At 49.0% G+C, this 13,351-nt stretch overlaps 1 protein-coding gene across 2 annotated transcripts; it reads left to right on the forward strand.

The window, feature by feature from the left end:
• The first annotated feature begins 4,005 nt into the window (after positions 1 to 4,005).
• FZD4 (frizzled class receptor 4) lies at positions 4,006 to 13,329 on the forward strand. 2 transcript variants are annotated; one of them, XM_004312916.4, is made up of 2 exons: positions 4,006 to 4,613; positions 6,978 to 13,329. In XM_004312916.4, exons 1-2 carry the CDS (start codon positions 4,329 to 4,331, stop codon positions 8,304 to 8,306), a joined length of 1,614 nt encoding a protein of 537 aa, XP_004312964.1. In that variant the 5' UTR covers positions 4,006 to 4,328; the 3' UTR covers positions 8,307 to 13,329. The 2 variants fall into 2 exon arrangements, with proteins under 2 accessions (XP_004312964.1, XP_073664438.1); XM_073808337.1 differs by having other exon boundaries at positions 4,599 to 4,613; positions 5,461 to 13,329.
• Positions 13,330 to 13,351: the final 22 nt, after the last annotated feature.

A 13,351-nucleotide genomic window follows, 5' to 3' on the forward strand; every position in this document is an offset into this window, starting at 1 on the left:
AAGCTCTTAACTATAAACAAGCTTGTTTCACTCTTGGTCTCATGTCTTAATCTCCTCCAATGTGACTATAAGCTCCTTGAAGGCAGGGACGTCCTTTTATATCTGCATACCACTCAGTACTCAGCTCAGTGACATGTCCACAATGGTTATTTGGACTAAACATCATTGAACATTTGCTAATGGCTTGACTGATAAATACTGAAATGAAACGAGGTTGTGGAGGTATAAAATGTTTGCATTACTTTTTGTCTCCTGCAAAGGTTATTGGTTGACCATCTGTGCATTAAACCATCACCACCAACAAGTAAGACTGTCCTCTGTACCATTTTACGCTTGGAAAGAGGAACAACAGGGCTTTGATTCCTTGATACCCAAGAGTTCTACGGTGACTTGATTCTTCTCTGCTAGCTAATGGTGCAACAATTATAAGAAGGGGATTTGCCTCTGCCATTACTTAACCACTTGGGGCCTCTGATTCCTCAACTTTGAGCAAGATTAGTGTTCCCTTCTGCTTTATTCAGTACACATGTTCTTGTTTTATAACTAGTTCGCGTGCAGGGTAAGATGCAGCACCTAGACTGTCCATAAACCCATGGGATGGGGCATGGCTTCTCCCTATGCTTCTGTTGTCCCACAGTAAATTCCCAATCCCTATGAGGTTTTAGTCGCAGTGAATTTTCCCCTCAAAAACCAAACAGGATAATAATGAACCACTTTCTTGCATTTTCTATCAAGACAGCTCTTTGTGAGTTTTAAATGTTCTGTTCAGATTCAAAGAAGCTGGTTTCTTCATGAGTGGCTGGAATAAGACTTTTCTTGGAAGCTACTGAATATGGATTAGTTGGGTTGTTTCACAGGAAATAAAAAGCAGGCTCTAGGGTGACTACTTCAGCACTTAATTGGGTTAGCAAAGAACTGCAAATGAGAGGTTTCCCTTAGGAGGGAAAGGATGTTTATAGGCCCCCCCACCCCCCTAGGTGGTGGATTTTAACCTAAACGTTAGTCTTCAAATGCAGCCTTTAATTTAGGAACCATTACAAGAATCTATGAGAGCAGAAAATGTCAGGTTGAAAAATTAACACATCACAGGAGTTAATTAGAACCCAGCCTCTCATTAGATGCAAATGGAGAGCCCTCCAACTGCCCAACAGCCCGCTGAAGTCATGTTTGTTGCCGCTCCAAAGTGGTTGCATCCTTATTACTCAGGGAGTGGACTAAGAAGCTGCCCAGGCACTCAGGCCAGAGCCACTAGGGACCCACGGCCTGTCCTTTAGGTTAACAGAAGGTCTATTCCCAAGTCCCTACCTTCTACTCCTCTCCTAAACGCTCTGCGTGTCACAGGGTGGATAGCCTTCTGCCTGGAACTCCCTTGGGGAAGTGTTTTCTGCAACAAAGACAAACATGCCATGCCTGTCACCAGGCGCAGATTGTCGACTGTGTAAACCACTCTGTGAGAGGGAGGCTGAGGCGCTCCAGGCCATTCAGACTTAGTTCTAAGTCGTGGTCTTTGTTTTCTTCCCACATTCAGACTGAAATGTGATTCCCCTGGCTTTCTTTTTTGGAAAATACCTGCGATGAGTTCCATGCCGGGAAAGAAAAGCTGTTGACAGGAAAAGCTTCTGACGGGCAAGGGGCTTTCTCAAGTGTTCTCAAAGGAGACAGTCGCTTCAAGCAGGCTGAGGCAGGGATGCCCGGGCTCTAGGAATGAGAAGTCCAGATCACAAAAGTATCATCTTTAACTACGGATTAGGCCAAGTGTCAAGCAGCTTCCTCTGTGAGAGCAGTGCCATGCACACAGACCTCTGGGCTAGGCAGATATGCATCTGAGTCCTTCTCTGTCACTTACTCTGTGTTCTTAGGCAAAGTGCTTAACCTCTCGGAACATCAGTCTTCTCAGGCTGTTGTGTGAAATAAATGACATAATTCATGTACAGTGTTTAAAACAGTATCTGGCACAAAGTAAATGTTCTATATGAGTTATTTGCTATTGACTTAATAGTATTCCTTCACCTAACACCAGTGGGTTCTCTCTGTGTGCCAGGCCCTGTGCGAGGGACAACTCCTGCTTCTTTACCTCATGGACTCCATTGTTTAATAAACCATGTACACATATCTTTAGCACAAAGCAAGCTCCCCTCCCCTCCCCGCAAGTGCCGTAGGAGAAGTGCCAATCGCACATAGCTCTGCTTTGTCCAGTAGCTCAGAATTGTGCTGACCATCCCCCTTTGGGCAGCCCTCCAAACTCAGCTACCTCTACCTTCAATTTACCCACAACTCTCTCTGTGTGCACTTACACATCGAGTTACAGTTGTCTTTTTATTCTTTGTCTCCTCCTGTGAGTTCCTACAGGGTGAGAATCATCTATTCATTTGATTCATTCATCTAATCATTTATTCATCTCTGTAGGCCAATGGTCTCATGCATTACTCTGCAAAGATGAATGAGCACCACATGAGTGGTACAGAGGCCCTTCCAACTTGCGTCCAGCCTCTGCCATATGCCAGACTTAGCTGAAATGTGAGGTTATAAACACACATTCAAACTTGGTCCCTGCCATCAAGTCCCTGGAAAACAGTGGTGTAAGTGTTGGGCCAAAATACCTCAGGAAGAGGGTAGAAAGCTCTTAACCCAGATCCTCAGACCTGGGCTGCAGAAGATGTCCCACAACAAGAACAATAACCAAGTTATTCGGCGCTTAGGATGTGTCAGTGCGCTCAACGATTTACACGCATTATCTCATTTAACTCAGAACAACCGTGTGGGGGGAGATACGAACTTCCTAATTTTACAGATGGCCAGTCTGAGGCTCCGAGAGGCACACTGGCTTGACCACAGTCCTGCAACGAGTAAATGGCTTAGGAATCCACCTGCTGAGGGTTTCCCTGGCCCGACTGGAAAGTGGAGAGTGTGGGCTAGCACAAAGCTCCGTCCAAGGAGGGGCGGGTGGGGAGAAGGGCTGGTAGCGAGAGGGAAAAGTTGGATCGAAACACGGCTGGCATGAGCCCCAGGACTCCCGCAGAAGCAGAATAAGTCAGAAAGAGATGCAGGCTGCAGGGGAGGGATGCCCGGGAGGCTGGGGAAGGGGAGCCCCGGCGGTTGTGCGCCTTCTCAGCCCCCCATGCACAGGTCAAGCTTCTCCCCTCCTGCCCTCTCACCCTCCCAACCTTATTTAGAAACCGTGTCCCCGAGACAGGAAGGGCGGCGGGCCGAGAAGCACGGAGCGTCCCGGTCTCATTTCCTTTCGAATCCCCCTGTGGAATTTCATTTCATACGGTGAGGAAATCGGAGCGCGAGACCGTTGGCTGGTCTGCTGCTCCGGGGCGCCTCCCCCATTCGCGGCTGGAGACAGACAGCTCCCGGGTGCAGGTCAGGCCGAGGCTGGGGGCGGGGAGAGGGGGGGCGGGCTCCAACCCAAGCAAGCTCGGAGTGAAAATAGCTGCGAGCTCACGCTGTACCAGGCACGGTGCTAAGCATTTTACGCGTTATCTCTAATCCTCCCAAGTCTCTTTACGGATGAGGAAACTGACGCCTAGAGGCTGAGCAATTTGCTCAAGGTCACACAGCCGGATTTAAAGGCACAATCTTTGTAAAGCCAAATCCCATGTTCTTTGTATACGTTTCTCTGCTTGATGGGGAAGTGGCCACGGGCTGAGGTGACAGCTGGAAGTAAAAAAGGAAAAGGGAGCCGACTCCTCTGGGAGCGCTTCTCACCTGGGAGAGAAGGGGGAGGCTGGCCCGGCTGGAGCGTCTCGGCTCCATCCCCGCCTGGCCCCCGGGCGCTGCGAACCGGGTGGGAGGAAAGTGAGAGCCGGGAAGCGGGGCGGAGCGCTACGGGACGGGAGGGAGGGGCGGAGGAGGGGGGCGGGCGGGCGGGAGCCTGACCCTGCCCAGGGCAGAGCGGCCCCGCCCCTCGCTGGCCACGGCGCCCGGCCATTGGAGAGGCGCGCTGTCCGTCCCGTCCCGCCACCGCCCAGCAAAACTCCAGCGCCTCGGAGGGTTCGGGTGGTGAGAGCGGTGCGGCGCTGCGTGCTGGCGGGCTTCGCGGAGACGCTGAGCGGCCGCGGCCGGCGCCGGGTTGGAGGCTCGCCGCCTGTAGCCATGACCCTCGCAGTCTGTCCTTCGGCCCCGGCCGGGGGCGTCTAATACCCCACACAGTCGCGCGCAGCTGCGGGAGAGCCCGGCCGCTGCCCCCTCGTCGCCCTTGGCGCCTTATCACACTTCCTTTCCCGGAGCTGGGAGCAGCGCGGGCAGCCGGCTCCCCCGTGCAAACTGGGGGTGTCTGCTGGAGCAGCCCTCGCCACCGCCGCCTCTGCCCCCCGGCTCTGGCCATGGCCTGGCGGGGAGCAGGGCCGCGCGTCCTGGGGGCCCCCGGGGGCGTCGGTCTCAGCCTGCGGCTGCTGCTGCTCTTGCTGCTGCTCCTGAGGCCGGCGCGGGGCTTCGGGGACGAGGAGGAGCGGCGCTGCGACCCCATCCGCATCTCTATGTGCCAGAACCTGGGCTACAACGTGACCAAGATGCCCAACCTGGTGGGGCACGAGCTGCAGACGGACGCCGAGCTGCAGCTGACAACTTTCACGCCGCTCATCCAGTACGGCTGCTCCAGCCAGCTGCAGGTGGGCGCACCTACCCCGGGCGGGACCCCTTGGGCAGGGACGCCCCAAACTAACTCCGTGGAGCCCTTGCCAAGTCGAGCCCCCTGCCCCCTTCCTAAGTCTGAAGGGTATTAACTATCCTGGAGAAGTGATTTCCATTCCCAGCCCCACTTTTCTGTCCCTTCTCAGGGACTGGAAGCCAAAACATTGTGTAAGTCATCTGGCCTGCGAAAGGACCCACTCTTACACCCCGCCCTTCCGTTTTTCTCCCCTGCCCACCCGTGTCTGGCCAAGCCCCTAACCCCAGTGGAGCTGAGAGTTATCTTTGCCAAGGATTCTGGCCGCCGCTGCTCGGTGGGCGAGTCCCAGGCAGGGCAGCCAGCTGCAGCTAAGACTTGGAAGGAGAGATAAGGAGACGGGAACTTCTCCTCCCTCACCGACCTCCTTCCTCCCCCCGTATTTTTTGGGTGTGTTATTAAATGAAACACCCCTGCCCCGTTTCTGCAGAATGGCCCCTCGCGTCGTCCTGCATGATTTTAGAGGTCACGAAGTAAGGAATGGCTGCGATGGCTTGAGTTCCTTCTTAGCCTCAGGGTTAAGGGCAGGTTTAGTACTTGGCGGGGGAGAAGATATCACTTGGGAAAAAGGCGTTAGTATGGTCAAGCTCCAGAAGGTAGTTTGTGTATTGGAAGTTTTGTGGGGTTTTTTTGTTTGTTTTTGCAGTCATTAAAAATATTAAAGCTTATGTAATAATATAGAAAATGTTCATCCTACCATAAAAAGTGAAGAATTTGCATATACAGGGTGATTATAATCTTATAACAACAACCAGTTCATTTATTTATTTTTTATTTTTTTTTTGCGGTAGGCGGGCCTCTCACTGTTGTGGCCTCTCCCGTTGCGGAGCACAGGCTCCGGAGGCGCAGGCTCAGCGGCCATGGCTCACGGGCCCAGCCGCACCGCGGCATGTGGGATCCTCCCGGACCAGGGCACGAACCTGCGTCCCCTGCATTGGCAGGCGGACTCAACCACTGCGCCACCAGGGAAGCCCCAACCAGTTCATTATAAAAAAAAAAAAAAAAAAAAAAAAAGAACCTAAAGGAAATTTTTAAAAATGTTAACACTGGTTGTGTTTTGACTGGTGAGGCTACGAGTGATTTTTAGAAATTTAGAAAAGAGAGAAGTTGGGGGAAATAGAGGATAGTTATCCAGGCTAAAAGCTTTAGAAATCTGTGGTTCTGGTTGTAACTTCTGAGAGATAAGAAACAGGCAGGTAGCTGACTTACTAGGTGCATGTTTTTACATAGGTTATTTGAAAAGTTGGATTGTGGTTTCAGAAAGATGGTTGGGATTAGACCTGTTGCTGGTAAAATGTCTCTTTGGAAGTTTCAGGACTTTAGAACTAGGTTATAAAAACTTAAGAAAATGATTCTCTAGCTCTCAGTTTGGAAACAGCACATATCCTGACATCAGTGACAATTTTGCTGGCGAAACAGCTTTTGCAGGGATATATATTTTTAATTACATGTATCCTGGGGAGGCAGCCAAGCTGTTTTGAAGGACAGGACTGGATCCCTTTACATGCTGGAAAATAGTTACTTGTAACTCTAGACTTCATAGACAACATCTGTAAGGAGCCAAGCAGACTGTTTATCAATGCTGGAGGAATTGAGGACAGCAACTGGACTCTCCCCTGCTGGTGTTGCAGTTTCAGGGACTGAACATTTATATTTTCCTATTGTGCTTCATTATTATTCTTTGAGGAAACCTGGCCAAACAAACCCCTGGTATCCAGAGGCTTCAACCTGCATCCCATCCTTGGATTTAACAGTATCTCAGTGAGGACATTTTCTCTTTCAATATGAGACTGGTTAAAAAATAATTTTAGGGGATAAAAGAGAGAAAGGAGAGAATATTAACGTGAGAAAAGCCGTATCTACTTTTTTTTTTTACATTTATTTGTACGGTGATAAAGAAATGGGGGTAAAAATAAATCACCCCATCACCCAAAGGACTGAGTCATTTGGTTAGTCTGTCCAGCTCTTTCAAATAGTAGCTGAAAGGGGAGGGAGACTCAAAGTCAGCTTTTTAAGGTTTATTTCCCCAAGTGTTGTGCAAAAAGGGATTATGTAATTCTTCGTGTCCCTTTTATATATTTATTTATCTGTGTTCTCCTGGAAAGGATTGCTAGACCCAAAAGAAAAAAAGTGTGCAAGTGATGGATTATTAGGTACATTTGTTTGAGGTCAGAGTCAACAGACACCCTGTAGACTGATTTAGAAGTAGATGCGTACTTTGCCCAGAAGCATTCAAGTCAGTTTTGTGCAAGCCTTTGGTCAAACTTCCAAGTCATTGTTTTCTTTGCTCATTTCATGACTTTTCCAGTTCTTCCTTTGTTCCGTGTATGTGCCCATGTGCACAGAGAAGGTCAATATCCCCATCGGCCCCTGCGGCGGGATGTGTCTTTCGGTCAAGAGACGTTGCGAGCCTGTCCTGAAGGAATTTGGATTTGCCTGGCCAGATAGCCTGAACTGCAGCAAATTCCCACCACAGAATGACCACAACCACATGTGCATGGAAGGGCCAGGTGATGAGGAGGTGCCCTTACCTCACAAAACCCCCATCCAGCCTGGGGAAGAGTGCCATTCCGTGGGAACCAACTCTGATCAGTACATCTGGGTGAAGAGGAGCCTGAACTGCGTTCTCAAGTGTGGCTATGATGCTGGCTTATACAGCCGCTCGGCCAAGGAGTTCACCGATATCTGGATGGCCGTGTGGGCCAGCCTGTGCTTCATCTCTACCGCCTTCACTGTGCTGACCTTCCTGATCGATTCTGCCAGGTTTTCCTACCCGGAGCGCCCCATCATATTTCTCAGTATGTGCTATAATATTTATAGCATTGCTTATATTGTCAGGCTGACTGTAGGCCGGGAAAGGATATCCTGCGATTTTGAAGAGGCAGCAGAACCTGTTCTCATCCAAGAAGGACTTAAGAACACAGGATGTGCAATCATTTTCTTGCTGATGTACTTTTTTGGAATGGCCAGTTCCATCTGGTGGGTTATTCTGACACTCACTTGGTTTTTGGCAGCGGGACTCAAATGGGGTCATGAAGCCATTGAAATGCACAGCTCTTATTTCCACATTGCAGCCTGGGCTATCCCTGCAGTGAAAACCATTGTCATCTTGATTATGAGACTGGTGGATGCAGATGAACTGACTGGCCTGTGCTACGTGGGGAACCAAAACCTTGATGCCCTCACGGGCTTTGTGGTGGCTCCTCTCTTCACTTACTTGGTGATTGGAACTTTGTTCATTGCTGCAGGCTTGGTGGCCTTGTTCAAAATTCGGTCGAATCTTCAAAAGGATGGGACAAAGACAGACAAGTTGGAGAGGCTGATGGTCAAGATTGGGGTCTTCTCAGTCCTGTACACGGTGCCTGCAACCTGTGTGATTGCCTGTTATTTCTATGAAATCTCCAACTGGGCGCTGTTCCGGTATTCCGCAGATGACTCCAATATGGCGGTTGAGATGTTGAAAATTTTTATGTCTTTGTTGGTAGGCATCACTTCAGGCATGTGGATTTGGTCTGCCAAAACTCTTCACACGTGGCAGAAGTGTTCCAACAGATTGGTGAATTCTGGGAAGGTAAAGAGAGAAAAAAGAGGGAATGGTTGGGTGAAGCCTGGGAGAGGCAATGAAACTGTGGTATAAGGCTAGCCAGCCTCCATGCTTTCCAGATTTTGAAGGGGGCATGCCAGCATTGCGGTGCAAATGCTACTAAAAGCTTCATGCAGTGAATCTCAGTTTGAACAAGCTAGCAACACTTAAGTGACCCCCATAACCCTCCACCACTCTCCCCCGTCTCCCCCCAGCATCATAAAACTAATGATTTTTGCTGCGGACTTTGGAATGATCCAAAATGGAAAAGCCAGTTAGAGGCTTTCAAAGCTGTGAAAAATCAAAACATTGATCACTTTAGCAGGTCGCAGCTTGGAGCGTGGAGGTCCTGCCTAGATTCCAGGAGGTCCAGGGCGATGCTGCTTTTCCCTGCAGGGTGGGATTTGAGCTGTGAGTAGGCAACTTGCAGGGAGAAAGATTAACTTTTTTAACCCTTTAAAAATTTTAAATACTAACTGGGTCTTTCAGATAGCAAAGCAATCTATAAACACTGGAAACGCTGGGTTCAGAGAAGTGTTACAAGAGTTTTAGAGTTTGGCTGGTCTAACATAAACATTTTCTGTGGTGTACTGTCTGCTGTTTAGAACTTTGTGGACTGCTCTCCCAAGAGGTGGTGTCAGAATCTTTCAGTGCCTTTGTCATAAAACAGAATTGTTTGAACAAACAAAAGTACTGTACAAACACACATGAGGTATCCAGTGGGTTTTTCTTCTCTCTCTTCCTCTTAAATTTCAACAGCTCTGTCCCAGACTGCTGCTGTTTTCTCCATTTTACGTTAATGACTCAAAAACAGGTATTTTTTATAGGAATGTTTGCACTGCAGCATGCCTAATGAGGGGGAAAGGAAGGGTGATTCACTTTCTCCACAATCACTTAATTCAGAGGAAAATGATATTTACCAAGTCGACTTACCTTACCCACCCCAGAGACCGACTGCATTGAGCAATGGGGACTTAATATATTTTACTTGTGTGATTGCATCTATGCAGACGCCAGTCTGGAAGAGCTAAAATGTTACGTTTCTTGGCAACTTTGCATTCACACAGATTAGCTATGTAACTTGTGTGTGTCAATTACAATTAAAAGCACATTCTTGGACCATGACATAACAGTTACTCAGCTGACTTTAAAGCTATGGTCAGCTTGCATTCTCAGAATGATAGTGCCTTTTTTTTTTTTTTTTCCTTTAGCATAAGAATGTTATCAGAGTCTGGTCTGCTTACCACAATGGAGACTTTTTCAATTTTGTAAAGGGAGCTAAGGACAGCTAATCCAACTACTTGGTGCATAATTATTTCCTAGTAATTGGCAAGGGCTCCGGGTAGGATTTCCTTGGAGGCAGTGTGGCCTGGAGTATTTATATGGTGCTTAATGAATCTCCAGAATGCCAGGAGCTTGATTGGTTCGTGGGGAATAAAGTGTAGACCGTATGAAGTGAACTGCAAACTCTAACGGCACAGGTCTTAATTGCCTTTTGCAGAGGTATCCAGAGCTTTTAAAATTTATGCTTTATGTTCCTTGCAAGGGGGTACCCCCAGCAGACTCTCAAAAGCTGCAATTCTTTTACAATTGTAACTGGCCTTTCCCTTAACCCGCCTCAGGCCTTCTAGTCACCAGATCTCTGGGACAAATTATCGACGATGTCACAGGTTGCTGTCCTTGAAGTTCATACCTGTCTTTGCTTCAGCAACTACCTTGCGATGACTCATTTATTTATTTATTCATGCTCCTCCCCCCCTTTAAAACAGGTAGGAAAGCTCTTCTATCACATTTCTTTGTGGAAAAATATTTCCAGGGACTCAGATTTCCAAAGAGGAGTTCAAATTCTGGAAATAAGCATGTCTTTTTTGGTTTGAGCTTTATGCCCCCTGGTTTGACATTTTCCTTTCTTCTTTCTCTGTTGTGGTGTGGTTCTTGACCTGTCTGAGATGAAGATACACGTAAGGTCTGTTGCATGTTTTGGAAGGCAGAGGCTTGGGGCTTTGGACACAGATGCTGAGTGGGCACCGGTGTCCCCTGCTGTGTGTGCTGAGCCTGAGTACCTTGGCTGGACTCTGGGTCAGGGCTCCAGGAGCATGAGAAATGATCCCCAGAAGGACCAGTTGAACTCCATCTGAGACTGCATCGCCTATGAAATGTAAAATGTGAACGCCCTGTGCTGCTTGCAGATGGTTCCCATAGCTGGCCGGGGCCCTGGAGCATGCACCCAGGGGCAGAGCCTGCCCTTACTCACGCTCCGCTCCAGTGTCTTGGGAGTTGTGCGGAGACTCTGGCCCAGGAAAGGAAAGAAGGACCAGGCAGGGGATTGTAATGCAGTTCTCTTTGTAATGTTTCAGGGATCGTGTGACCGACGCAGCACCTAGCAGAGGGCCCGGCATGGAAAGGGTGCTCAATATTTATGAATAGTAACAAATAAGGAACAATAAGAGTACTTGGGTGAAACTGGACCCCCAAGTTTTGGAGCTTTCTGGGTTGTAACGTGTCTCTTCCGTAAATCTCTTGCCTTCACAGGAGAAATATATATTTGATCAGAAGTCGTCATCGGTGCAGAATAGATGAGTAGCCTTGGCAGTGTCACAGGCTTATAGGCCGTTCCTTTCACATTCCAGACCACCGAGAGTGTTTACGGTTTTAAGAAAGGAGCTTTGTGGCCAAGAGTTAGATATCAGTTACCTTGAAACGAATCCATCACCTGTTAAGTTGGTATTGGTTTTAAAAAAGGTTAATTATCAGCACATTTACTGAGTGCTAACTGTGCGTAAAGCCCTGTGTTAGGCGCCTTAGGGGATGTCAGGGAGGATCAGCTCTGTTCTTCTAACCGACCTGGACTGGGATGCCCCTGGGTCTGCTGAACTTGGCCATTGGTTTCAGGAAGTCGCAGGGGCTACTGAATTGCCATCTGTTCCACGGTCACCATCCCATAAACCTCCTCCTGGGTCTTTCTCCCTTTAACCCATCACTTATCCCTTCCCAGGATTCCTTGCAAATCGATTCACAGGGGTTTTGCCAGAAAGCATCAGCTCTGTTTCATGACAGTCTCCGTGGAAATCTCCTAGGAAGATCACAAACATTGGCTACAAGGACATGAACTCCCACATCTAATATGGCTTCGGGAGCAGGCAGTTTAGGGCTTGGGGTGTTCTGGTGACTCGTACAGGTGAATTTGAGGACAGCATCTTGCTAGGGAAAAGGTTAGGGTTCTTTTTCTTTCTCGGAAATCTAGAATAAGTAGGTATAATTATAGCTTCCTACAAAATCCCTTGGCCTCAACAGGGACCAAGGGCACCTCTGTCCAGCCTCCTCTCTGGCAAACTCCTTTCTCCTCCTTCATAAAGGCCACACCTCAGGGCAGAGGAACATGGGAAGAGTGGAACTGGCCTGATGGAGCTGCTTGGTTGATTCATATCCTTTTTCCTCTATGGAGACCTGTCTCCTGATCTCTGAGACTGCTTCTGGTCTGGCAGCTCACCCAGGGACCTGCAACAGGAGAAGCGGTGACACTTTTTATTTCCCTGAGATGCTCTCTGACTTTGCTTTCCCCTGGCCCTCCCTCCCCTGCATCCTCCAAACCTGGAACCTGGGAGACTTCTGTATCTAGGTTTTGAATTGTAATGTTACCAGCACCCCCAGCCCTGTCCTCTCTGGCCCCCCTCAGCCCCCTGGTCACGGAATTCAGTGTTGGGAACCAAGCCGAGGCCCGAGGGTGTAAAGAGAAACTCGACAGCCTCAGCCCTGGAAGGCAGACTCAACTTAAGATTTCACCAGGATGGTGCAAGCCTCGGCTTCTGGCGAGGTGGCCACAACGGCAGTTAGGGGAGAGGGCTGTGGAGCCCAGACTCTGGAAGGAGCCCCCGGAATCGATCTGTTATACATCCTGCATTTCATTCTATGATGGAGGAGATTGGAGGGAGTTGCTATTCCAGCCAGAGATGTCGAGTCATTGGACTCTGATGGTTCTTTTTGTTCCTTTATTATACTTGGGTTCAGAGTCCCCGTCTGGGTTTGTATTATGTCTGGCAAAGGACCCGGGTTCTCATTTTTCTTCTGGGCCTAGGCTGTAGATCTTGGAAACTCCTAGGAGAGCATTTTGCTCCTACCAAGGATCAGATACCAGAGCCTTAAATAATGGATTTTGTTTCGCTGCGGCCTGGTTTGAGCTGTCTGCCGCTGCCTCTTGCCACGCACATGTGCAGTGATGGCCCACTGGGTGTTACCTGGAGGGAAGTGAACGCCGGATCTCCCCAATAGGCCTCTTCTCCTTGGTACACTCAGTTGCCTGTTCCTGGTTTGCCTTATTTCCCTTCTTCTTTGCATCAGCAAATTCCCAGTATTAACCCAGGCAACTTGTAGAGGGCCTGCTTGGGGTCCTATGAGCCGTGTCCTCCAAGCTTTTGTAGCTCCCTGATCGCCTACAATATTCAGTACATGACCACTGTCATCCCAGAAGGCTTCCGGGGAGGGGGCGAGAGCCCCTGCCCCCTGGAGGCTGGGTCCATCTGCTCTCCCAGGTGTGCACCTTTCCCCATCCTGCTGAGGGCTCGGGCTGGTATGGCTGAGGGTTTGGGGAGGGGAGGCTGCTTTCCAGGTGTCTCCCCGTGGGGCATCTAGGTGGTCCTGAATTTTTTCCTACCTCACAGGGATGTTGTGAGACTTTAGAAGGAAGGAGGACAAAGGCCCCTCGAGCTCTTTGTAGGAAAGGCAGAATAAATATCAGGTGTGATCTATGCAGAGATGAATTTCGGCCTGCTGGTGAGGCAGCCACGCTCGTGCTCTGTGGCTGTTCTCGGGCCCCCGTGCCACCCGAGCGCCGGCCACCTCGAGGCCTACCTGAGGGACTTTTAGATGTTCGACACAGAGGTACCAGGCAAACCCTCCTACATGCCCTGAACGAGTTGCTGAACGTCAGAGGAAATGGACCCTGCTTTTGAGGATGTACAAACGTATGTCTGCATTGATGTCTGTACTGTAAATTTCTAATTTATCACTGTACAAAAATAAATAAATAAACTTTGCTATTTAATTTTTGTATCAAAGGAAAATAAAGTTTTGTTTAGTAGCTGGTGTGTGATTTGGCCTAT

Source organism: Tursiops truncatus, chromosome 8 (assembly GCF_011762595.2).
Source record: "Tursiops truncatus isolate mTurTru1 chromosome 8, mTurTru1.mat.Y, whole genome shotgun sequence".
Classification (NCBI taxonomy): Eukaryota; Metazoa; Chordata; class Mammalia; order Artiodactyla; family Delphinidae; genus Tursiops; species Tursiops truncatus.